Source organism: Ranitomeya variabilis, chromosome 3, assembly GCF_051348905.1.
Source record: "Ranitomeya variabilis isolate aRanVar5 chromosome 3, aRanVar5.hap1, whole genome shotgun sequence".
Taxonomy (NCBI): Eukaryota; Metazoa; Chordata; class Amphibia; order Anura; family Dendrobatidae; genus Ranitomeya; species Ranitomeya variabilis.
This window is the reverse complement of record NC_135234.1, coordinates 709,275,587-709,302,520: the sequence shown is the minus strand read 5'-3', so window position 1 is coordinate 709,302,520 and position 26,934 is coordinate 709,275,587. Positions and strand designations below refer to the sequence as shown.

Sequence of the window (26,934 nt, the reverse complement as noted above, 5' to 3'; positions counted from 1 at the left end):
AGAGCCTAGAATTCCTACCCCCGATCTGTTCTTCGGGGACAGGTCTGTTGTGAATTTGGTTTCTGGGCTCCCCCGGTGGTTACTGGTGGTACTGAACTTGTGTGCTTCATCTCCTCTGTTCACCTGTTTCCATCAGGATGTGGGAGTTTCTATTTAGCCTTGCTCCTCAGTCATTTCTATGCCGGCCAACAATGTTACCAGAAGCCTTTCTGTTGCATGTTCCTGCTCCTAGACTACTATCAGCTAAGTTGGACTTGTAGTCCTAAGATTGTTTTGCATTTTTGTTCCAGTTCTCTGTTTTTGTATATTTCTGAGGCTGGAAGCTCTTGTGAGCTGAAATTGCCACTCTGGTGTCATGAGTTGATATTAGAGTTTTAAAGTAATTTCGGGATGGTGTTTTGAAAGGGTTTTCAGCTGACTGTGAAGTTCCCTTTTCTGTCTTCCTACTATCTAGTAAGCGGACCTCAATTTGCTAAACCTATCTTCATACTTCGTGTGTCATTTTCCTCTAAAATCACCGACAATATATGTGGGGGCTACTGTCTGCCTTTTGGGGAAAATTTCTCTAGAGGTAAGCCAGGTCTGTATTTTCCTCTGCTAGGGTCAGTCAGTCCTCCGGCTGGCGCTGGGCGTCTAGGGATAAAACGTAGGCACGCTACCCGGCCACTGTTAGTTGTGCGGTAGGTTTAGCTCACAGTCAGCTCGAGTTCCCATCTTCCAAGAGCGAGTCCTTTTGTATGCTTTACTACGGTCTCTTGCCATTGAGAACCATGACAGTTTGGCCGGCCAAGAGTTAAAATAATTGGCAGAAGAAAGGAGAGAATAGAAGTCTGCAGAGAATTTTTTTTTTTTTTTTTTTTCTGAGTTTGCTCATTAGTTGATTCACTTGCATCTCTGCTTACTGCAGCCTTCGTCTCTCTCTCCTTCTAATCCTTGAATGGTTCTGATTTCACCTGATTAAAATGGATCCTCAGAGTTTAGCTATTGGTTTGGATAATCTCGCTATGAAGGTTCAAAGTTTACAGGATTTTGTAATTCATGCTCCTATATCTGAACCTAGAATTCCTTTACCTGAATTTTTCTCCGGGGATAGATCTCGCTTCCAGAATTTCAAACATAATTGTAAATTATTTTTGTCTCTGAGATCTCGCTCCGCTGGAGATCCTGCACAGCAGGTCAGGATTGTAATTTCCTTGCTCCGGGGCGACCCTCAGGATTGGGCATTTGCTTTGGCACCAGGGGATCCTGCGTTGCTCAATGTGGATGCGTTTTTCCTGGCTTTGGGGTTGCTTTATGAGGAACCTCATTTAGAGATTCAGGCTGAAAAAGCCTTGATGGCCCTGTCTCAAGGGCAAGATGAGGTTGAAATATACTGCCAAAAATTTCGTAAGTGGTCTGTGCTTACTCAGTGGAATGAGTGCGCCCTGGCGGCGAATTTCAGAGAGGGTCTCTCTGATGCCATTAAAGATGTTATGGTGGGGTTCCCTGTGCCTACAGGTCTGAATGAGTCCATGACAATGGCTATTCAGATTGATCGGCGTTTGCGGGAGCGCAAACCTGTGCACCATTTGGCGGTGTCTACTGAGAAGGCGCCAGAGATTATGCAATGTGATAGAATTCTGTCCAGAAGCGAACGACAGAATTTTAGGCGAAAAAATGGGTTATGCTTCTATTGTGGTGATTCAACTCATGTTAAAACAGCATGCTCTAAACGTACTAAGAAGGTTGATAAGTCTGTTTCAATTGGCACTTTACAGTCTAAGTTTATTCTATCTGTGACCCTGATTTGCTTTTTATCGTCGATTTATAACTGGTTTTTCTGATGTTGCTAAGCCGTTGACTGATTTGACTAAGAAGGGTGCTGATGTTGCTGATTGGTCCCCTGCTGCTGTGGAGGCCTTTCGGGAGCTTAAGCGCCGCTTTTCTTCCGCCCCTGTATTGCGTCAGCCTGATGTTACTCTTCCTTTTCAGGTTGAGGTCGACGCTTCAGAAATCGGAGCTGGGGCGGTTTTGTCGCAGAAAAGTTCCGACTGCTCCGTGATGAGACCTTGCGCGTTCTTTTCTCATAAATTTTCGCCCGCTGAGCGAAATTATGATATTGGTAATCGGGAGCTCTTGGCTATGAAGTGGGCTTTTGAGGAGTGGCGTCATTGGCTTGAGGGGGCTAGACATCAGGTGGTGGTATTGACCGACCACAAGAATTTGATTTATCTTGAGTCTGCCAGGCGCCTGAATCCTAGACAGGCGCGCTGGTCGTTATTTTTCTCTCGGTTTAATTTTGTGGTTTCTTACCTACCGGGTTCTAAGAATGTGAGGGCGGATGCCCTTTCTAGGAGTTTTGAGCCTGATTCCCCTGGTAATTCTGAACCTACAGGTATCCTTAAGGATGGAGTGATATTATCTGCTGTTTCCCCAGACTTGCGACGGGTCTTGCAGGAGTTTCAGGCGGATAGACCTGATCGTTGCCCGCCTGGTAGACTGTTTGTTCTGGATGATTGGACCAGTAGAGTCATCTCGGAGGTCCATTCTTCTGCGTTAGCTGGTCATCCTGGAATCTTTGGTACCAGGGATTTGGTGGCTAGGTCCTTCTGGTGGCCTTCCCTGTCACGAGATGTGCGAGGTTTTGTGCAGTCTTGTGATGTTTGTGCTCGGGCCAAGCCTTGTTGTTCTCGGGCTAGTGGATTGTTGTTATCTTTGCCTATTCCGAAGAGGCCTTGGACTCATATCTCCATGGATTTTATTTCTGATCTCCCTGTTTCTCAGAAGATGTCTGTCATCTGGGTGGTGTGTGACCGTTTCTCTAAGATGGTCCATTTGGTCCCTTTGCCTAAATTGCCTTCCTCATCCGAACTGGTTCCTCTGTTTTTTCAAAATGTGGTTCGCTTGCATGGTATTCCGGAGAATATCGTTTCTGACAGGGGAACCCAATTCGTGTCTAGATTTTGGCGAGCGTTCTGTGCTAGGATGGGCATTGATTTGTCTTTTTCGTCTGCTTTCCATCCTCAGACTAATGGCCAGACCGAGCGAACTAATCAGACCTTGGAGACTTATTTGAGGTGTTTTGTGTCTGCGGATCAGGATGATTGGGTTGCCTTTTTGCCCTTGGCGGAGTTTGCCCTCAATAACCGGGCTAGTTCTGCCACCTTGGTTTCTCCTTTCTTCTGTAATTCGGGGTTTCATCCTCGTTTCTCTTCCGGTCAGGTGGAGTCTTCGGATTGTCCTGGAGTGGATGGTGTGGTGGAGAGGTTGCATCAGATTTGGGGGCATGTGGTGGACAATTTGAAATTGTCCCAGGAGAAGACTCAGCAGTTTGCCAACCGCCGTCGTCGTGCTGGTCCTCGTCTTTGTGTTGGGGACTTGGTGTGGTTGTCTTCTCGTTTTGTCCCTATGAAGGTTTCTTCTCCTAAGTTTAAGCCTCGGTTCATCGGCCCGTACAAGATATTGGAGATTCTTAACCCTGTGTCTTTTCGTTTGGACCTCCCTGCATCTTTTTCTATTCATAATGTCTTCCATCGGTCATTGTTGCGCAGGTATGAGGTACCGGTTGTGCCTTCCGTTGGGCCTCCTGCTCCGGTGTTGGTTGAGGGTGAGTTGGAGTACGTTGTCGAGAAGATCTTGGACTCCCGTGTTTCCAGACGGAGACTTCAGTATTTGGTCAAGTGGAAGGGCTACGGTCAGGAGGATAATTCTTGGGTGACAGCCTCTGATGTTCATGCCTCCGATTTGGTCCGTGCCTTTCATAGGGCTCATCCTGATCGCCCTGGTGGTTCTGGTGAGGGTTCGGTGCCCCCTCCTTGAGGGGGGGGTACTGTTGTGAATTTGGTTTCTGGGCTCCCCCGGTGGTTACTGGTGGTACTGAACTTGTGTGCTTCATCTCCTCTGTTCACCTGTTTCCATCAGGATGTGGGAGTTTCTATTTAGCCTTGCTCCTCAGTCATTTCTATGCCGGCCAACAATGTTACCAGAAGCCTTTCTGTTGCATGTTCCTGCTCCTAGACTACTATCAGCTAAGTTGGACTTGTAGTCCTAAGATTGTTTTGCATTTTTGTTCCAGTTCTCTGTTTTTGTATATTTCTGAGGCTGGAAGCTCTTGTGAGCTGAAATTGCCACTCTGGTGTCATGAGTTGATATTAGAGTTTTAAAGTAATTTCGGGATGGTGTTTTGAAAGGGTTTTCAGCTGACTGTGAAGTTCCCTTTTCTGTCTTCCTACTATCTAGTAAGCGGACCTCAATTTGCTAAACCTATCTTCATACTTCGTGTGTCATTTTCCTCTAAAATCACCGACAATATATGTGGGGGCTACTGTCTGCCTTTTGGGGAAAATTTCTCTAGAGGTAAGCCAGGTCTGTATTTTCCTCTGCTAGGGTCAGTCAGTCCTCCGGCTGGCGCTGGGCGTCTAGGGATAAAACGTAGGCACGCTACCCGGCCACTGTTAGTTGTGCGGTAGGTTTAGCTCACAGTCAGCTCGAGTTCCCATCTTCCAAGAGCTAGTCCTTTTGTATGCTTTACTACGGTCTCTTGCTATTGAGAACCATGACACAGGTCCAAATTTTTGAGCTTTAAAAATAACTGTAAACTGTTTTTTGCTCTTAAGCCCCGTTCCTCTGGTGATCCCATCCAGCAGGTAAAAATTGTAATTTCTCTGTTGCGCGGTGACCCGCAGGATTGGGCATTTTCCCTGGAATCTGGGAATCCGGCCTTGCTTAATGTAGACACCTTTTTTTCAGGCGCTTGGGTTATTGTATGATGAACCTAACTCTGTAGAGCATGCTGAGAAAACACTTTTGGCCCTGTGTCAGGGTCAAGAAGCGGCAGAGTCATATTGCCAGAAATTCAGAAAATGGTCTGTGCTTACTAAGTGGAATGAGGATGCTTTGGCGGCAATTTTCAGAAAGTGTCTTTCTGAATCTGTTAAAGATGTTATGGTGGGGTTCCCCACGCCTGCAGGTCTGAGTGATTCTATGTCTCTGGCCATTCAAATTGATCGGCGCTTGCGTGAGCGCAGAGTTGTGCACACTATGGCGTTGTCTTCCGAGCGGAGTCCTGAGCCTATGCAGTGTGATAGGATTGTGTCTAGAGCGGAACGCCAAGGATTCAGACGTCAGAATAGGTTGTGCTTTTACTCTGTTTTACTCTGCTCATGTTATTTCTGATTGCCCTAAGCGTGCCAAGAGAATCGCTAATTCCGTTACTATCAGTACTGTACAACCTAAATTTCTGTTATCTGTGACCCTGATCTGCTCATTATCGTCATTCTCTGTCATGGCATTTGTGGATTCAGGTGCCACTTTAAATTTAATGGACTTAGAATTTGCCAGACGTTGTGGTTTTTCCTTACAGCCTTTGCGGAGTCCTATCCCTTTGAGGGGGATTGATGCTACACCATTGGCTAAAAATAAACCTCAGTTTTGGACACAGTTAACCATGTGCATGGCGCCAGCCCATCAGGAAGATTGTCGCTTCCTGGTGTTACATAATTTGCATGATGCTGTTGTGCTGGGGTTTCCATGGTTACAGGTACATAATCCGGTGTTGGATTGGAAATCTATGTCTGTGACTAGTTGGGGTTGTCAGGGGGTTCACGATGACGTTCCTCTGATGTCAATTTCCTCCTCCCCCTCTTCTGAAATTCCTGAGTTTCTGTCAGATTTCCAGGATGTTTTCGATGAGCCCAAGTCCAGTTCCCTTCCACCGCATAGGGACTGTGATTGTGCTATTGATTTTATTCCATTATTTTATTGTTCTGTATCTGGTGTTTTATATGGTTCCAATAAAGGTATTTTTGTATTTTTGATAAATTAGCTAAGACTCAGTTGTTCTTTTTTATAATGATTTGATTCCAGGCTGTAGGTTTCCTAAGGGCCGACTTTTCAACCTATCTGTGCCTGAACATGCCGCCATGCGGAGCTATGTAAGGGAGTCTTTGGAGAAGGGGCATATTCGGCCATCTTCTTCTCCATTAGGAGCAGGGTTTTTTTTGTTGCCAAGAAGGATGGCTCCTTGAGACCCTGTATTGATTATCGCCTCTTGAATAAGATCACGGTCAAATTCCAATATGCTTTGCCTTTGCTTTCTGATTTGTTTGCCAGAATTAAGGGGGCTAGTTGGTTTACTAAGATTGACCTTCGAGGGGCATATAATCTGGTTCGTATTAAGCAGGGTGACGAATGGAAAACTGCGTTTAATACGCCCGAGGGCCATTTTGAGTATCTTGTGATGCCATTCGGACTCTCTAATGCCCCATCTGTGTTTCAGTCCTTCATGCATGATATTTTTCGGAATTATCTTGATAAATTCATGATTGTATATTTGGATGATATTTTGATTTTTTCAGATGATTGGGAGTCTCATGTGAAACAAGTTAGGATGGTATTTCAGGTCCTTCGTGACAATGCCTTGTTTGTGAAGGGGTCTAAGAGCCTCTTTGGAGTACAGAAGGTTTCTTTTTTGGGCTTCATTTTTTCTCCATCATCTATAGAAATGGATCCGGCTAAGGTTCAGGCCATTCATGATTGGACCCAGCCCACATCCGTGAAGAGACTTCAGAAATTTTTGGGCTTTGCTAATTTTTATCGCCGTTTCATTGCCAACTTCTCCAGTGTGGTTAAACCCCTGACCGATTTGACGAGGAAGGGCGCTGATGTAGCTAATTGGTCCTCTGAGGCCGTTTCTGCCTTTCAGGAGCTTAAGCGCCGATTTACTTCTGCCCCTGTGTTGCGTCAGCCGGATGTTTCTCTTCCTTTTCAGGTTGAGGTTGACACTTCTGAGATTGGGGCAGGGGCCGTTTTGTCTCAGAGGAATTCTGATGGTTCCTTGATGAAACCGTGTGCCTTCTTTTCTCGAAAGTTTTCGCCTGCGGAACGCAATTATGATGTCGGCAATCGTGAGTTGTTGGCTATGAAGTGGGCATTTGAGGAGTGGCGACATTGGCTTGAGGGGGCCAAGCACCATATTGTGGTCTTGACCGATCATAAGAATCTGATTTACCTCGAGTCTGCCAAACGGCTGAATCCTAGACAGGCCCGATGGTCCCTGTTTTTCTCCCGTTTTGATTTTGTTGTCTCGTATCTTCCAGGTTCTAAGAATGTTAAGGCTGATGCCCTCTCTAGGAGTTTCTTGCCTGATTCCCCTGGGATTCTTGAGCCGGTTGGTATTCTTAAGGAGGGGGTGATTCTTTCTGCCATCTCCCCTGATTTGCGACGGGCTCTTCAGGAGTTTCAGGCTGATAAACCTGATCGCTGTCCAGCGGGGAAACTGTTTGTTCCTGACAGATGGACTAATAAAGTGATTTCTGAGGTTCACTGTTCTGTGTTGGCTGGCCATCTTGGGATTTTTGGTACCAGAGATTTGGTTAGTAGGTCCTTTTGGTGGCCTTCTTTGTCACGGGATGTGCGTTCTTTTGTGCAGTCCTGTGGGACTTGTGCGCGGGCCAAACCTTGCTGCTCCCGCGCCAGTGGGTTGCTTTTGCCTTTGCCGGTCCCTGAGAGGCCTTGGACGCATATTTCTATGGATTTTATTTCGGATCTTCCTGTTTCCCAGAGGATGTCTGTTATCTGGGTGGTCTGTGACCGGTTTTCTAAGATGGTTCATTTGGTATCTTTGCCTAAGTTGCCTTCCTCTTCTGAGTTGGTTCCCTTGTTTTTTCAGCATGTGGTTCGTTTGCATGGCATTCCGGAGAATATTGTTGCCGATAGAGGTTCCCAGTTTGTTTCTAGGTTTTGGCGGTCCTTTTGTGCTAAGCTGGGCATTGATTTGTCTTTTTCTTCCGCATTTCATCCTCAGACAAGCGGCCAAACCGAGCGAACTAACCAGACTTTGGAAACTTATTTGAGATGCTTTGTGTCTGCCGATCAGGATGATTGGGTGGCTTTCTTGCCATTGGCCGAGTTTGCCCTTAATAATCGGGCTATTTCTGCTACCTTGGTGTCACCATTCTTTTGTAATTCTGGGTTTCATCCTCGTTTTTCTTCAGGGCAGGTTGAGTCTTCTGATTGTCCTGGGGTGGACTCTGTGGTTGACAGGTTGCAGCAGATTTGGGCTCATGTTGTGGACAATTTGGTGTTGTCTCAGGAGGAGGCTCAGCGTTTTGCCAACCGTCGTCGGCGTGTGGGTTCCCGGCTTCGGGTTGGGGATTTGGTCTGGTTGTCTTCTCGTCATGTTCCTATGAAGGTTTCTTCCCCGAAGTTCAAGCCTCGGTTTATTGGTCCTTATAGGATTTCTGAGATTATCAATCCAGTGTCTTTTCGTTTGGCCCTTCCAGCCTCTTTTTCCATCCATAATGTTTTTCATAGATCTTTGTTGCGGAAATATGTGGTGCCCGTGGTTCCCTCTGTAGATCCTTCTGCCCCGGTGTTGATTGATAAGGAGTTGGAGTATGTTGTGGAGAAGATCTTGGATTCTCGTTTTTCTAGATGGAGGCTTCAGTATCTTGTCAAGTGGAAGGGTTATGGCCAGGAGGATAATTCTTGGGTTGTTGCCTCCGATGTTCATGCTGACGATTTGGTTCGTGCCTTCCATTTGGCTCGTCCGGATCGGCCTGGGGGCTCTGGTGAGGGTTCGATGACCCCTCCTCAAGGGGGGGGTACTGTTGTGAATTCTGTTGTGGGTTCTGCTCTTAGGCTCCCTCCGGTGGTTATAAGTGGTAGTGCTGCTGTTTGTCCTTCACAACAGTCATCAGCTGCTTCCACTTTGGACGGGGCTATTTAGTCTGGCTCCTTCCTTTAGTGAGTGCCAGTTGTCCATTGTTTTCTAGGGATCCACATCTCTGCTTGGTTTCTCCTTCTGGATTGTCCAAATCATCAAAGATAAGTCCTGGCTCTGTTTTTGTAGTCCACATGCGGTGGACTTAATAGTTCTGTGAATTGCTATGTTTTTTCTTGTCCAGCTTTGTCTGTGTTAAGATTTACTCAGCCAAGTTGGAAGCTCTGGAGTCACAGAGTTACCCTCCATGCCTTTAGTTAGGTGTGGAGATTTTTGTATTCTCTGTGGTGGATTTTGTAGTATTTTTTATACTGACCGCACAGTACTCTTTCCTGTCTTTTCTTTCTAGGTAGCGTGGCCTCCTTTGCTAAATTCTGTTTTCAGTCTGCGTTTGTAATTTCCCTCTCCTCTCACAGTCAATATTTGTGGGGGGCTGCCTTTCCTTTGGGAATTTTCTCTGAGGCAAGATAGTATTCCTGTTTCTTTCTTTAGGTGTAATTAGTCCTCCTGCTGTGACGAGGTGTCTAGGGAGTGACAGGAACATCCCACGGCTACTTCTAGTTGATGTGTTAAGTTCAGGGTCTGCGGTCAGTATAGAGGCCACCTACTCCAGAGCTCGTCCATGCTGCTCCTAGGCCACCAGTTCATAACATACCTGATAGTGAGATCTCCTTTATTGCCTTCAAACGTAACATCACTCCCCCTGGTGGAAGAATGATATCACTGCAACAACCAGGACCCTGGGGCGCTGTACTCGCTGTAATTGTTTTGTCCCTTTTCTAAAATCTTTTGTATATTCTTTTTAAACACTGCCTATCATTCTGGATTAAAAATAAAATGTAATAGTTATGTTCCTTTTGTTCTGTAAACCACACTCCTGAAAGTCATACCCTACCAGAAATCAGGAGTCTGATCTGCCTATAAACCATTGATGTTGGCAGTGAGCAGTTCTTGGATTATAGTGCAGTGAACAGTGACTGTTCTGGAGTATATTCACTGCTCAAAAAAATAAAGGGAACACTTAAACAACACAATGTAACTCCAAGTCAATCACACTTCTGTGAAATATAATAATAATAATAATAATAATTTTATTTATATAGCGCCAACATATTCCGCAGCGCTTTACAACTAATAGAGGGGACTTGTACAGACAATAGACATTACAGCATAACAGAAATCACAGTTCAAAACAGATACCAGGAGGAATGAGGGCCCTGCTCGCAAGCTTACAAACTATGAGGAAAAGGGGAGACACGAGAGGTGGATGGTAACAATTTGGACCAGCCATAGTGTAAGGCTCGGGTGTTCATGTAAAGCTGCATGATCCAGTTAACAGCCTAAGTATGTAGCAGTACAGACACAGAGGTAATTAACTGTATAAAGTGTATGAGAACATGATGCGAGGAACCTGATTATGTTTTTTTTTTTTATTAGGCCACACAGGGATAGTTAGGTTAATGCGTTGAGGCGGTAGGCCAGTCTGAACAAATGCGTTTTTAGGGAACGCTTAAAACTGTGGGGATTGGGGATTAATCGTATTAACCTAGGTAGTGCATTCCAAAGAAATCAATCTGTCCAGCTATGAAGCAACATAGATTGTGAATCAATTTCTCCTGCTGTTGTGCAAATGGCATAGACAATGGTAGAAATGATAGGACATTAGCAAAACAACCCTTACAAAAAAGTGGTCTTGCAGGGGGTGACAACAGACCATTTGTTTGTTCTCATCCTTTTTGGCTGTTGTTTTGGTCATTTTTGCATTTTGTCATTGCTCTTACCCCTAGAGGTACTGTACACTAGCATGGGGCGGTGTCTACAACCCACAGAAGATGCTAGGTTGTGCAGCTCATCCAGGATGGCACATCAATGCAAGCTGTGGCAAGAAGGTAGCTGTGTCTATCAGCACAGTGTCCAGAGCATGGAACAGATACCAGGAGACAGGCCAGTACACCAGAAGATATGGAGGGGGTGATAGGAGAGCAACAACTCAGCAGCAGGACCGCTACTTCCTCCTTTGTTCAGGGAGGAACAGTAGGAGCACTGCCAGAGCCCTATAAAATGACCTCCAGCAGGCCAATAACATCCATGGGTCTGCTCAAACTGTCAGAAACAGACTTCATGAGGGTGGTATGAGGGCCTGATGTCCACAAGTGGGTATTGTGTTTACAGCCCAACACCGTGCAGGGCAATTGGCATTTGCCAGAGAACACCAAGATTAGCAGATTCTAAATTGGCGCCCTGTGCTCTTCACAGATGAGAGCAGGTTCACACTGAGCACATGTGACAGGCGTAACAGAGTCTTGAGACACCGTGGAAATGGTTCTGCTGCCTGCAGCATCCCCCACCATGACATACGTTGGAATCAAAGGTGTATATACCATACGCTTACTGCTAGTTCTCCAATAATCAGCCTATTAGTGGTAACAGCCACAGCCTCATCCGTTTATCGTCGGTCAATCATGTAATCGTCCTGACGATAGGCGAACAGCAGAGGACTGTTTGTAACAAAAAGGTAACAGCAGGATGTTCCAGCGTGGCTCCCCTCCCTGTGATCTTTGACAACTGGTGGCAGCGGTGGAATCTGCATTGTCTCTCCAGTGTTATCCTTGACTGTCTATAAGACATAGAAGTTATTACACGTTTCGAACTTTTAAACTGCCTGGTTCTTGGTCATAAGAATAATAATATAGTAATAATAATATAATGGCCCCCACATAGCCCTCCCAAAAGTATAAATGGCCCCCACGTAGTTCTCCAAACAGTATAATTGCCCCCGCACAGCCCTGCAAACAGTATGATTGGCTTCTCCACAGCCCTTCAAATATCATAATAGCCCCCACACAGCCCTACAAACAATATATTGGCCCCACACAGCCCTCCAAATAATATAATGGCCCTCACACAGTCCTCCAAATAGTATGATGGCCCCCATATTGCCCTCCAAATAGTATTATGGCCACCCAGGTAGCCCTTCAAATAATATGATAGCCCACACAGTACTCATAGATTTAAAAAAAAGGAATACTCACCTCTCCCTATTCCCTCTCTGCTACGGTCTCCGCAACGTGTGGTCTGAAGCTCTACAGTGCTCAGCATAGCGGTTGCAATATAGTAACATCATCGTGTACGCTCCGCTAAACTGTCACATGCACAGGGAGAATGGGGGAATTGGGAGCTGACAATTCCCTATTCCATCAATGCTTGCAGCTATATCTGCATCCAGGATGCACATACAATTGAAAGGGTGATGCTGACTGGAGGGGCCCAGTGCAGACAATAGGCCCAACAACTGCTACTATTAGAAGTGCGCCACTCTAAAAAGGTAAACAATCTTAGCTGGCCATTGATGATTAGTCTGTGACTAAATACTGTACATCACTTAGATATATATGATCCAAAAATATATTATTCAAAGTACAGACATCTTTCAATATCTTGAATGCAAAAAAAGTATCTAAAATCTCATTATGATCATTAACTCCTTGTGTTCTCCTAGAGCCATTCATCTCTTGTCTGTAGAATATGTTCTATAGTTACACCCTATTGCTGAGGCTGCCAGTGCCGGCCCTACACAGATGGTCATCTTCTGGCCTATCACATCATAGTCTATACCGTGCGATTGCGTCCACCTCCAGTAGAAAGCCACATGGTTCTCCTACTTGCCTATTGTGTTCTACTACACTGTACTGCTGCTGGAAACCCTACCCTGTAAAGGGTAAATATACCTGAAATTATTCATTCTCTTTCCAATTCGCTAACCTGTTCCAAAATATGGATAATTTTGTATGGCTTGTTAAAAAAGCCACCCGATTACCACCTGATATTTAGCTATATACAGTATAAATATATATACAGTCATGACTGAAGTTGTCACCTATGAAATTGTTCCAGAAAATGAAGTATTTTCCCCAGAAAATTATTCCAATTACACATGTTTTGTTATGCACATGTTTATTTCCTTTATGTATTGGAACAACACAAAAAAAACAAAGATAAAAAGGCAAATTGGACATAATTTCACACAAAACTCCAAAAATGGGCAGGACAAAAATTGTTGGCTCCCTCAACTTAAAGGGAACCTGTCACCACGTTTTTGGAAGATGGGATAAAAATAGCGTTAAATAGGGGCAGAGGTGGGCATTACATTAGTGTGTTTGTTATGCGTTTATTACCCACCTAAGTTGCCGAAATACCTTTGCAAAGTCTCCGTTTTCGCCTGTCAATCAGGCTGGTCTGGTCAAAAGGGCGTCTTGTCTTCCCCCAGATTTTGCGTAGTTTTCCGTTGGTGGCGTAGTGGTGTGCGCATGCCCAAGGTCCCGAATCCTCTGCCAGGGGATTTAAAAAAGCGCGCTGTTCGTGATTTCATTGGTGATCGGTGGGCGCGGCCATCTTCCTTTGGCCGCGCGTGCGCCGAAGCGGCGCTCTGCTGGCCGCGGCTTCAGGAAAATGGCTGCGGGATGCCGCGCGTGCGCAGATGGATATCGCGGCGGCCATTTTCCTGAAGCCGCGGCCAGCAGAGCGCCGCTTCTGCGCACGCGCGGCCAAAGGAAGATGGCCGCGCCCACCGATCACCAAGGAAATAACGAACAGCGCGCTCTTTTAAATCCCCTGGCAGTGGATTCGGGACCTTGGGCATGCGCACACCACTACGCCACCAACGGAAAACTACGCAAAATCTGGGGGAAGACAACGCCCTTTTGACCAGACCAGCCTGATTGACAGGCGAAAACGGAGACTTTGCAAAGGTATTTCGGCAACTTAGGTGGGTAATAAACGCATAACAAACACACTAATGTAACGCCCACCTCTGCCCCTATTTAACGCTATTTTTATCCCATCTTCCAAAAACGTGGTGACAGGTTCCCTTTAATATTTGGCTGTACACCCTTTGGAATAAATAACTGCAATGAGTCACTTCCTATAGCCATCTACAAGTTTCTTACACCTCTCAATTGGAATTTTGGACCAGTCTTCTTCTCAAACTGCTCCAGGTCTCTCATATTTGAAGGGTGCCTTCTGCCAGGAGCAATTTTAAGATCTATCCACAGTTGTTTAATGACATTAATTAATTAATTAATGTAATGCAGATGCTTGCTGGCCACTTCCGAACGCTCCAGTACTTTGTTTCCATTCATTTCTGGGTGCTTCTTGAAGTATTTTAGGGTTTATTGTACTGCTGGAAGACCCATGACCTAGGACGCAAACCCAGCTTTCTGACACTGGTTATTACATTGCGACCCAAAATCCTATATTAATTTTCACGATGACTTGCACACAGTCAAGGCACCTATAGTGGCAGAAGAAGCAAAACCATCCCAAAACATTTTTAAACCTCCACCATATTTGACTGTAGGTACCCTGTTCTTTTCTTTTTAGACCTCAGTCCATTTTCATTGAACAGTAGAATGATGTGGTAAATGTTTCTGAAAAGCTCTATCTTGGTCTCATCTATCGACAAGACATTTTTCCAGAAGAATTTTGGCTTACTCACGTACATTTTGGCCAACTGCAGTCTAGCTTTTTATGTCTGTTTGTCAACAGTGAGGTCCTCCTGGATCTCCTGTCATAGCATTTCATTTAATTAAAAAGTTGATGAATAGTTTGCGCTGTCACTGATGCACCCTGAGCCTGCAAGACAGCTTGAATTTCTTTGGAACTTGATTGGGGCTGCTTATCCACCATCTTGACTATCCTGTGTTGCAACCTTTCATCAGTTTTTGCTCTGCCGTTCACTTCCAGGGAGATTAGCTACAGTGCCATGGGTTGTAAACTTCTTCATTATATTGCGCACCGTGGACAACGAACATCAAGATCTCTGCAGGTGGACTTGTAAACTTGAGATTGGTGATATTTTTCAACAGTTTTGTTTCTCAAGTCCTCAGACAGTTCTCCTCTTTCTGTTTTACATGCTAAGGTCAGAGTCACACTAGCGAGGAATATGGTCGAGTGCAATGCGAGAAAAAAATCGCATAGCACTCGGACCAGTATTAATCTATGGGGCAGCTCACAGCACCATTTTTTTTCTCGCTCGCATTATACGTGCGAGTGAAATCGCAGCATGCTGCGATTTCACGCATATATCAGCTGAGACTCGCCAATGCAAGTCAATGGGTGCGAGCAAAAAATCGCACAGCGCTCGCACCATGCGAGTGCTGTCCGATTTTTACTCACCAGTGTCCTTTGAAAAGCCGGTAATTCATGTGCGATGTGCAGTAAAATCACACTGACAGGTTAGAATAGAATAGATAGAATAGAAATATACACATAGAATACAAGTATATATATATATATATATATATATATATATATATATATATATATACACTCACCGGCCACTTTATTAGGTACACCATGCTAGTAACGGGTTGGACCCCCTTTTGCCTTCAGAACTGCCTCAATTCTTCGTGGCATAGATTCAACAAGGTGCTGGAAGCATTCCTCAGAGATTTTGGTCCATATTGACATGATGGCATCACACAGTTGCCGCAGATTTGTCGGCTGCACATCCCAAAGATGCTCCATACAAGGCAGGATGGATCCATGCTTTCATGTTGTTTACGCCAAATTCTGACCCTACCATCCGAATGTCGCAGCAGAAATCGAGACTCATCAGACCAAGCAACGTTTTTCCAATCTTCTACTGTCCAATTTCGATGAGCTTGTTCAAATTGTAGCCTCAGTTTCCTGTTCTTAGCTGAAAGGAGTGGTACCCGGTGTGGTCTTCTGCTGCTGTAGCCCATCTGCCTCAAAGTTCGACGCACTGTGCGTTCAGAGATGCTCTTAGGCCTACCTTGGTTGTAACGGGTGGCGATTTGAGTCACTGTTGCCTTTCTATCAGCTCGAACCAGTCTGCCCATTCTCCTCTGACCTCTGGCATCAACAAGGCATTTCCGCCCACAGAACTGCCGCTCACTGGATTTTTTTTCTTTTTCGGACCATTCTCTGTAAACCCTAGAGATGGTTGTGCGTGAAAATCCCAGTAGATCAGCAGTTTCTGAAATACTCAGACCAGCCCTTCTGGCACCAACAACCATGCCACGTTCAAAGGCACTCAAATCACCTTTCTTCCCCATACTGATGCTCGGTTTGAACTGCAGGAGATTGTCTTGACCATGTCTACATGCCTAAATGCACTGAGTTGCCGCCATGTGATTGGCTGATTAGAAATTAAGTGTTAACAAGAAGTTGGACAGGTGTACCTAATAAAGTGGCCGGTGAGTGTATATATACATGTCAGTAACACACACACACACACATATACAGTATATGTATTGATATTGCACAGAAAGTTAGATAGAAGAAAAGCCAGTAATTCATCTGCCGGCTTCTGTAAAATCACTGCAGGAGCCGACAGGATAGAAGAGATGGATTACATACAGTAAGTACATATAGAATACGTAGATATATAGATGTCAGTCACAAATACATTTAGTACAGTGTATGTGTGTAAATTACTGTACATGTATTTAATTAATAAAAGATTATTTTATGGAAAAAAATGGTGTGGGCTCCTTTGCAATTTTCAAAATCAGCAGAGGGAAAGCCAGCGACTGGGGGCAGATGTTTATGTCCTGGGAAGGGGGTAATACCCATGGAGCTTCCCAGGCTATTAATATAAGCTCAAAGCTGTATACTTAACCTTTACTGGCTACTAAAATAGGGGACCCCAAAAAAATGATGTGGGCTCTCTCACAATTTTCAAAACCAGCAGAGGGAAAGCCAGCGACTGGGGGCTGATGTTTATGGCCTGGGAAGGGGGTAATACCCATGGCGCTTCCCAGGCTTTTAATATAAGCTCACAGCTGTATAGTTAACCTTTACTGGCTATTAAAATAGGGGATCCCAAAAAATGATGTGCGGTCCCCCGATAATTAATAACTAGCAAAGGCTTTGCAGACAGCTGCAGGCTGATATTAATAGCCTAGGAAGGGACCACCAGCTCTCAACCACCCCCAAAAAGGCGCATCTGTAAGATGCGCCAATTCCGGCACTTAGCCTCTCTCTTGCCACTTGCCCTTTAGCGGTGGCAAGTGGGGTAATAGTTTGGGGGTTAATGTCACTTTTGTATTGTAAGGTGACATCAAGCCTGGCTTAGTAATGGAGAGGTGTCAATAAGACACCTCTCCATTACTAATCCTATAGTTGTTACAGGTTAAATAAAGACACAGCCAGAATAAAGTATTTTAATGAAATAAAACACTACACAGTTTCCCATCTTTACTATACTCCTAATCCATGCAACACCCTCAATCTCCTGTAATAAAAATAAAATAAAAAACCAACAATATACCCATACCTGTCTGTCGCGGTGTCCCACGCAGTAATCCATGTCTGGGGGACATGTTAAAATGATAGCTCATGTTAAAATTGCATTGTACACGGATTGCATACGGATGTCATACAGATACTAGATGCGAGGAAATCGCATCATCGCATTGCAATCGGATTACACACGGATCACCATATGGAGAACATTGGTGCGATTCTCGGCCGCCAAAATTCGACTGATTTTTTTATACGTTGAGTGTGACTCTGGCCTTAGTGTGGCACACACTTCCACACAATGCAAAGATTGAGTCCCCTTTTTCTCTGGTTTCAGGTGTGATTTTCATATTGCCCACATGTGTTACTTGCCACTAGTGTTATGATCCGGTGACCTAGGAGCCGCATGAGAGACTTTCTCAGGAGTAAGTGGTATCTGTACTGACCGCAAACCCTAAACTGACACCGCAACTAGAAGTAGCCGTGGGGTGTTCCTAACCCGTCCTAGACACCTCGACACAGCCGGAGGACTAAATACCCCTATAGGTGGAAATGGGAATTCTATCTTGCCTCAGAGCAAAGCCCCAAAGGATAGGCAGCCCCCCACAAATATTGACTGTGAGTAAGAGGAAAGACACACGCAGGCAGAAAAACAGAATTTAGCAAAAGAGGCACTTCTAGCTAAATAGAAAAGCATAGGACAGAATTCCAAGCGGTCAGTATTAAAATCCTAAAAATATCCACAGCAGAAAATACAAATATACTACATCTAACTAAAGACATAGCAAGTATATCTGCAACTCCTGAGAATCCAGCATGACTGAAAAATCCAAACAAAGTCTAAGCTGGACAAAAACACAATGAATTGCACTGAATTACAAAGCACACTGCATGTGTGAACAGAGACAAAAAAACAGACACTTATCTTAGCTGAATTGGCAGCAGAGCATAAGGAACCAGAGAGAGATGCAATCTCTCCAAGAACAATGGCCAACTGGCACTGACTAATGAATCCTGCAGCCCTAAATACCCCAGTCAGGCCTGCCATCAGCAGGGACATCTGACCACGATTGCAAGCCAGGGACAACTGCAATACCACCAACAACCTCCGGAGGGAACCCAAGAGCAGAATTCACAACACACTAGTGAGTTTGAATGAGCATCATATGCTTGAAACAAAGTTGTTGTTTGGGGTCGGGTTCCCGCCTCTGCACGGGGGGAGTCTCTGGCCATCTCCGCTGCGGTCTCCCGTTCTTCTCCTGCCACAGTGGAGCCTGCTCGGCGGGGGCATCGGTCCCAGCGTCTCGCTCAGTCTGACACTGTGCAAAGGGTTACTGCTGCCTTTCCAGCTTCTGCCATTGTAGCCAGTAATGGTCAGCGGCAAGCAGACGTCTTTGGGACTAAGTCCTACTTTTCCCCTTCTGAGCATGCCCAGGGTAAAATCTCTCATTGGAGATCAAGGGTCACATGCTCAGGTACTGCAGCAACTCCCATTGGTCCTCTAGGAAGGTCCAGAAGTTGCTCAAGTTCTGTGGCAGCCTCCCATTGGTCCTTCTGGGAAAGTCCTGTAGTTACTGCAGCTATAAAAGGTTCGCATGACTGCACAGCCATGCGCTAGTATCAATCTATGTTATGTGCTTTGCGCCAGTGTGGTCTTGTGTGTATGCATTTAGGGCCCCGGCTGAAATAAGCCCCTAGAATACCGGCACCTCCGGTGAGGAGTTTTGTGTGTATGTATTTAGGGTCCCGGCTAAAATAAGCCCTAGAATACCGGCACCTCCGGTGAGGAGTTTGTGTGTGTGCAAGACCACTGACTGCTATCAGCTCAGCAGTTAGCTGTGTACTCCTGTGAGTCTAATAGGGCACAGTGCTTTCGTTTGTCGGCGACTCTGTGAAGTAACAGAGTTCGCTTATACCGTCATATAGTGCCATTTGCTAGCAGCAGGTTCCTCCTGCACAGTGGACCCCGGGCTGCGAACGCACCAATAACTTCATCTCTTTACTCGGTGCGTTCCGCTAGCCCTAACAGTTGTATACCCACAATTTTGGAAAGATGCCAACAATTTTGTCTGGCCCGTGTTTGGGATTTTGTGTAAAATTAAGTACAATTTGACCTTTTTTTGTCTGTATTTTTGTATTTTTTCAATACAAAGGAAATAAATATGTGTATATAAAACACGTGTAATTTCAATAATTTTCTGGGAGAAATATTTAATTTTCTAGAACAATTTCAAGGGTGCCAACACTTTCAGCCATGACTGTGTTTATGTATATTTTATTTTTAAATCTGATTTTCAGCAAATATCAAAGCTTCAAAGCCTCCAATTGCCCCAAAAAGACATTTGTTACTCTCTGAGGTCTCCTAGAATGGTATTGAAACCCTTTCAAGCTTTTTAATGCAAACACAGCCTTAGTATTACATAGTTATTAAGGTTGAAGGAAGACTTTAAGTCCATCTAGTTCAACCCCATAGCCTAACCTAACATGCCCTAACATGTTGATCCAGAGGAAGGCAAAAAAACCCCATGTGGCAAAAAGTAAGCTCCACATTGGGGAAAAAAAATTCCTTCCCGACTCCACATACGGCAATCAGACTAGTTCCCCGGATCAACACCCTATCAAGGAATCTAGTATATATACCCTGTAACATTATACTTTCCAAGAAAGGCATCCAGTCCCCTCTTAAATTTAAGTAATGAATCACTCATTACAACATCATACGGCAGAGAGTTCCATAGTCTCACTGCTCTTACAGTAAAGAATCCGCGTCTGTTATTATGCTTAGACCTTCTTTCCTCCAGACGTAGAGGATGCCCCCTTGTCCCTGTCACCGGTCTATGATTAAAAAGATCATCAGAAAGGTCTTTGTACTGTCCCCTCATATATTTATACATGAAAATAAGATCACCCCTTAGCCTTCGTTTTTCCAAACTAAATAGCCCCAAGTGTAATAACCTATCTTGGTATTGCAGACCCCCCAGTCCTCTAATAACCTTGGTCGCTCTTCTCTGCACCCGCTCCAGTTCAGCTATGTCTTTTTTATACACCGGAGACCAGAACTGTGCACAGTATTCTAAGTGTGGTCGAACTAGTGACTTGTATAGAGGTAAAATTATGTTCTCCTTATGAGCATCTATGCCTCTTTTAATGCATCCCATTATTTTATTTGCCTTTGTAGCAGCTGCCTGACACTGGCCACTAAATATGAGTTTGTCATCAACCCATACACCCAGGTCTTTTTCATTGACGGTTTTGCCCAGTGTTTTAGAATTAAGCACATAGTTATACATCTTATTACTTCTACCCAAGTGCATGACCTTACATTTATCCCCATTAAAGCTCATTTGCCATTTATCAGCCCAAGCTTCTAGTTTACATAAATCATCCTGTAATATAAAATTGTCCTCCTCTGTATTGATTACCCTGCAGAGTTTAGTGTCGTCTGCAAATATTGAAATTCTACTCTGTATGCCCCCTACAAGATCATTAATAAATATGTTAAAAAGAAGAGGGCCCAATACTGACCCCTGTTGTACCCCACTGCTAACCATGACCCAGTCCGAGTGTGCTCCATTAATAACCACCCTTTGTTTCCTATCCCTGAGCCAGCTCTCAACCCACTTACACATATTTTCCCCTATCCCCATTATTCTCATTTTATGTATCAACCTTTTGTGTGGCACCATATCAAAAGCTTTTGAAAAGTCCATATACACTACGTCCACTGCGTTCCCTTGGTCCAGTCCGGAACTTACCTCTTCATAGAAGCTGATCAAATTAGTCTGACAGGAACGGTCCCTAGTAATCCCGTGTTGATACTGGGTCATGAGGTTATTCCTCTTCAGATACTCCAGCATAGCATCCCTTAGAATGCCCTCCAGGATTTTACCCACAGTAGAGGTTAATTATTGTCCGAGTGACCTCAACATATATATAAACATTTTGGAGAATTCAAGTTTTCAACATTTTTTTTAGGTCAAGACGGGTTTCAACTGTTTTATCAAAGTGGATGGATGAATTCAGAGTGTCCCAGGAAAGTTTTTTTTAACATGACAATGACAATGCCGCATTTTGTTTGTTCTATTGTAAGTAGCCTAATCTTAAAAGAAAAAGCAACGAAGATCAGCTCACCTCCTCTCAGTCCCAGCGCACGGATCATGCAGTGCTGCAAGTAGTACGAAGGAAAAGCAGAAGTCCAGCGTGGGTGATGTCCATAAAAAATACCTTTTATTCCATTTTTGTTAAAAGCACATAAATCCAAAGTCCATCTTCATATCCATAGACACAAAAACGGGTGATTCATACCAGTGACAGTCACAGTGCATTAAAATCAAACGCGTTTCAACAGTCTTGCCGCCTTACTCATTGTAAGTGACTGTCACTGGTATGAATCACCCGTTTTTGTGTCTATGGATATGAAGATGGACTTTGGATTTATGTGCTTTTAACAAAAATGGAATAAAAGGTATTTTTTATGGACATCACCCACGCTGGACTTCTGCTTTTCCTTTAGCCTAATCTTACTACCATGGCCTGCAGTGTCTCTGAGCTTGTCTCTTATAAACCCCATCTTGGACACCATTGGTCAATAATTACAAAGGGAGCTGCCAGCAGCAGATCTTGATGATTTGTGGCCCAATGACATTCCGGGTGGTAGAGCAGTCCTTCGATAGCCATTAATATACTCACTGATAACTTGAAAAGTCGTGTAAGGCCTCTTTCACACTAGCGTTGTACGATGCACGTCGCAATGCGTCGTTTTGGAGAAAAAACGCACCCTGCAAAATTGCTTGCAGGATGCTTTTTTTCTCCATAGACTAACATTAGCGACACATTGTGACGCATTGCCACACGTCGCAACCGTCGTGCGACGGTTGCGTCGTGTTGCGTCGGACCGTCGGCACAAAAAAAGTTGCATGTAACGTTTTTTGGTGCGTCGTGTCCAGCATTTCGGACCGCGCATGCGTGGCCGGAACTCCGCCCCCTCCTCCCCGGAGCTCACAATGAGGAAGCGTTGAAAAACTTCATCCGCTGCCCCCGTTGTGCGGCGCTTTCACAGTATGCTTCGGTACGTCACCACATCGCATTGCGACGTGCGTCGTACGACGCTAGTGTGAAAGTAGCCTAAGTGTGTGTATTTCAGCGCATGGCGCTCATACTCAGTGCTGAATAAATCAAGATTTTTTAAATATTTTGCGTCTAGTTTCTCATCATTTGCATATCCTTAACATATTTATTGGTCCTCCTGGTATTTCCACCATGATTTCACAATTTTCCATCTTTTAGTTGCAATTTCAGGGTTCTATTGCAACAACTAGAAATAAAAATATACAATTATGGAAATTACAGGATCAACAAACATGTTAAGGATATGCAAATGATGAATACATATATTTATATATATACAGTGCCTACAAGTAGTATTCAACCCCCTGCAGATTTAGCAGGTTTACACATTTGGAATTAACTTGGCATTGTGACATTTGGACTGTAGATCAGCCTGGAAGTGTGAAATGCACTGCAGCAAAAAAGAATGTTATTTCTTACTTAATTTTTTTTTTAAATTGTGAAAAGTTTTGTTCAGAGGGTCATTTATTATTCAACTCCTCAACCCCCCAGAATTCTGTTTGGTTCCCCTACAGTATTAAGAAGTAGTTCAGGCACAAAGAACAATGAGCTTCACATGTTTGGATTAATTATCTCTTTTTCCAGCCTTTTCTGACTATTTAAGACCCTCCCCAAACTTGTGAACAGCACTCAAACATGGTCAACATGGGAAAGACAAAGGAGCATTCCAAGGCCATCAGAGACAAGATCGTGGAGGGTCACAAGGCTGGCAAGGGGTACAAAACCCTTTCCAAGGAGTTGGGCCTACCTGTCTCCACTGTTGGGAGCATCATCCGGAAGTGGAAGGCTTATGGAACTACTGTTAGCCTTCCACGGCCTGGACAGCCTTTGAAAGTTTCCTCCCGTGCCGAGGCCAGGCTTGTCCGAAGAGTCAAGGCTAACCCAAGGACAACAAGGAAGGAGCTCCGGGAAGATCTCATGGCAGTGGGGACATTGGTTTCAGTCAATACCATAAGTAACGTACTCCACCGCAATGGTCACCGTTCCAGACGAGCCCGTAAGGTACCTTTACTTTCAAAGCGTCATGTCAAGGCTCGTCTACAGTTTGCTCATGATCACTTGGAGGACTCTGAGACTGACTGGCTCAAGGTTCTCTGGTCTGATGAGACCAAGATCGAGATCTTTGGTGCCAACCACACACGTGACGTTTGGAGACTGGATGGCACTGCATACGACCCCAAGAATACCATCCCTACAGTCAAGCATGGTTGTGGCAGCATCATGCTGTGGGGCTGTTTCTCAGCCAAGAGGCCTGGCCATCTGGTCCGCATCCATGGGAAGATGGATAGCACGGCCTACCTGGAGATTTTGGCCAAGAACCTCCGCTCCTCCATCAAGGATCTTAAGATGGGTCGTCATTTCATCTTCCAACAAGACAACGACCCAAAGCACACAGCCAAGAAAACCAAGGCCTGGTTCAAGAGGCAAAAAATCAAGGTGTTGCAGTGGCCTAGTCAGTCTCCTGACCTTAACCCAATTGAAAACTTGTGGAAGGAGCTCAAGATTAAAGTCCACATGAGACACCCAAAGAACCTAGACAACTTGGAGAAGATCTGCATGGAGGAGTGGGCCAAGATAACTCCAGAGACCTGTGCCGGCCTGATCAGGTCTTATAAAAGACGATTATTAGCTGTAATTGCAAACAAAGGTTATTCCACAAAATATTAAACCTAGGGGTTGAATAATCATTGACCCACACTTTTATGTTTAAAATTTATAAAAATTTAACTGAGCAACAAAACATTTTGGTTTGTAAGATTTATGCATCTGTTAATAAATCCTGCTCTTGTTTGAAGTTTGAAGGCTCTAACTTATTTGCATCTTATTAAACCTGCTAAATCTGCAGGGGGTTGAATACTACTTGTAGGCACTGTATATATACACACACACATACATACACACACACACACACACACACACACACACATACATACATACTTTGTAAAAGACCAGCTCTCTGATGCTGGTGCACACATGAGGATCTGATTCTTTGGTTTGAAACAAATGAGCGGTTTATTTAATGTGCTTAGACACTCCAGGTTGACAAAACATAGCAGCCTTTTCTGGCACACAGGGATTATATAATAATAAATAGTCCATTTATAGGTACGGGCGCACCCATTCCGACACACTCACTGCTTGTCAGGATCTGACTAACACCAACATAGGTGTTTCCACCTCTACTCCCAGACACTGAATGAGGCAGTTAAACTGCCTTATATAGCCCGTTCCTAATACTGGACCTGGAGGTAAGGAAACGGCCAGTCCCTCCCAGCTCTGTAGCTGTTCCTACAGCCTGGCACCAAAATTCAGGCCCATTAAAAAACACCTCTCAGCACTATATGTGCTGGAGACTGCTTCTCCGGGTCCTACATCACCGAGGCTTGGCACCTCGGTGACACATATCTCCTGTCCACGACCTATCCAGCTGCCACCTTGCAATATATGTTATATATGCATATATTTATAATATATTATAATGTTTTATTTTTCAGATGAAATATTATGACTCTATTAAAGCTGTTGTTTCTGCATCAAATGATGAATCTACTGCTTTAGTAATTGGTGAGTTGGTAAATGATAGCCATATAACTACAGTACTATATATAAGAACTACAATGTGTCAACCCATTTTGACAATGGTACATAGGGCCACTGACTATCAGGGAACAGTATTTTGGACTACATAATATGTTTCCTAGTAACAGTGACCAGTGTCATGACTCTCTTGCAGTACAAATATCTTCCTTTGCAAGTCTATAATGGCAGAGATCATCATAAGAGCAAATATCTGCTTACAGATGTGTGAAAAACTGTTTGCCCCATCCTGATTAGCTATTCTTTTGCATGTTTATCACACTTAAATCTTTCAGATCACAAAACAAATTTTAATATTAGATAAAGATAACACAAGTAAACACAAAATGCAGTTTTTAAATGAAGGTGTTTATTATGAAGAGAAAAAGAAATCCAAACCTACAGGGTCCTGTGTGAAAAAAGTGATTGCCCCTAAACCTAATAACTGGCTGGTCCACCCTTAGCAGCAACAACTGCAATCAAGCATTTGCTATAACTGGCAATGAGTCTTTTACAACACTCTGGAGGAATTTTGGCCCACTCATCTTTGTACATTTTTCCTACTCTTTCCTACTCTTCAATTTCACATTTGAGCTAAAATAAATGTCTTCTCTTACCAAACTAAATTTAATGGTTTCTTATCGGCCTCCCCGGGATCCCATCATAAATTGTCATCTTACCTTTGTTGTATTGTAGGTTGCACAGTTGGGACGACAAATGCAGAGCAGCAAATGAAGGACATAAAAGATCATGTGAAGGGACGACGAGGAGTATTAACACCTGGACCACCACAGAGAAGAGCACGTGGAGACCAAACAGTATTCCGAATCTATAAAGGGGTGAAAACTTTTGCATTCTGCAAGAAGAACAGTCTTGTTGTAACAGGGGGAATGGATCGCATTATTAGACTGTGGAACCTTTATGTGCCTGCGTAAGATGACTTATTTTATATATTATTTAGACAGTAGGAGTCCAATTCCTCATTTGTGATTTTTCTTTTTTGTCTTTGTCACTTTTCTATTTTTGTCTTGAGGTATTCACTGGCTTTTTTTGAGGCAAATTCATCAAAATTGCTTATAGGGTTCATGAATTTGACGAAAAAAACTAGAATTCTGTTTCTTTTTGTCTTTAATCATCTTTTGTGACTTTTTAGCGCAAAAAGTTGCATAATTCTTTAAAATGTTGCACGCTAGTCTTCAACTGCATCAAAATAAAAAATCTGACAAACTTACTCCCAGCAGGGACTGGAGTGAGCTGCACCCCAAAAATGCAACATTTGAACTGTTCATGAATCTGTCTAAGGGTAGATGCAGACGATCAGTAAACGCTGCTGGTTATTCGTTGCGTACTTGTGCAGAGTCCAACCCGCAGAAGCCAGATGTTACTGTAGCGCCCCCACTGCCGCAGGGCCGAGGGGTACCCGGTACCGGGCCTCTGAGTCTCTGCTCTGGGGTTGTCACGGTGGCTAGACCCGGTCCGTGACCCTGCTGAGGGGCGTACAGTAATAGATGTGGATAGTGGTGGTGGTGCGGTGCAGTAAATAACGAGGACACCAGGTTGCAGTCTCTTTACCTCTTTACTGAAGGTCTCTGGGTCCTCAGTCCGGAATACGGTTCACCAGGCTGTGCAAGTCCGGCCGGTCCAATGGCACTTCCAGAGTCCTCCTTGCAGGTGGAAATCTGTGCCTTCCTGCTAGCGCTATGTGTTGTGGTCCTCCCCTGCTGTGCTTACGGGATAGTCCCCACAACTGTTGTGTCTGTTTCTCGTGTTCCCTCACAACTCGATTAGATGATCTTCTGCTAATCTTCCGTCCCTCCCAGGTGTTATGGTTGGGACGCACCCGTATGACGGGTAGGCTCGGAGCTCTTCTGGGACCCTAGAGTCGCCCCTCTCCACAGGTTGCCCCCTATGTCTGCGTAGGTGATTTAAGTGAGACAGCCCGCCTATGACTGACTGTCCTGCCGTTGGTTTGAAGTATGGCTTAGAGCTCTGTACCTCCTCGGCGTTCCGGACGCCGGTTGTTTACGCCTCAGTAGGATGTTGCCTCGATCTTACAGCACGACTCCTACTGGTATTCTCCTTCTTGCTTTGATCTCGTTTCTCACTCAGCACAATAAATCTCGCTTCTTGTCCTTTCTTAGGGCACCGCCGCTATGAAGTGCAGGCGCGGTCCCGTAGCTTTCTCTGTTTGCCAGGCCTCTGTCAGGATCCCACCCCTGACAGGGACCCTACCGAATCTTCCCCTGCAACACCCTCTGCCACAA

General features: G+C 44.5%; 1 protein-coding gene across 1 annotated transcript in view; it reads left to right on the top strand.

The window, feature by feature from the left end:
* LOC143817775 (cilia- and flagella-associated protein 337-like) overlaps positions 1–26,934 on the top strand; it is a 263,091-nt gene that overhangs the window by 88,187 nt on the left and 147,970 nt on the right. Inside the window, exons 12-13 of the mRNA XM_077299254.1 lie at positions 24,589–24,658; positions 25,367–25,601. Of these exons, the coding sequence (XP_077155369.1) occupies positions 24,589–24,658; positions 25,367–25,601 (305 nt within the window). The remainder of the gene's footprint in view (positions 1–24,588; positions 24,659–25,366; positions 25,602–26,934) is intronic.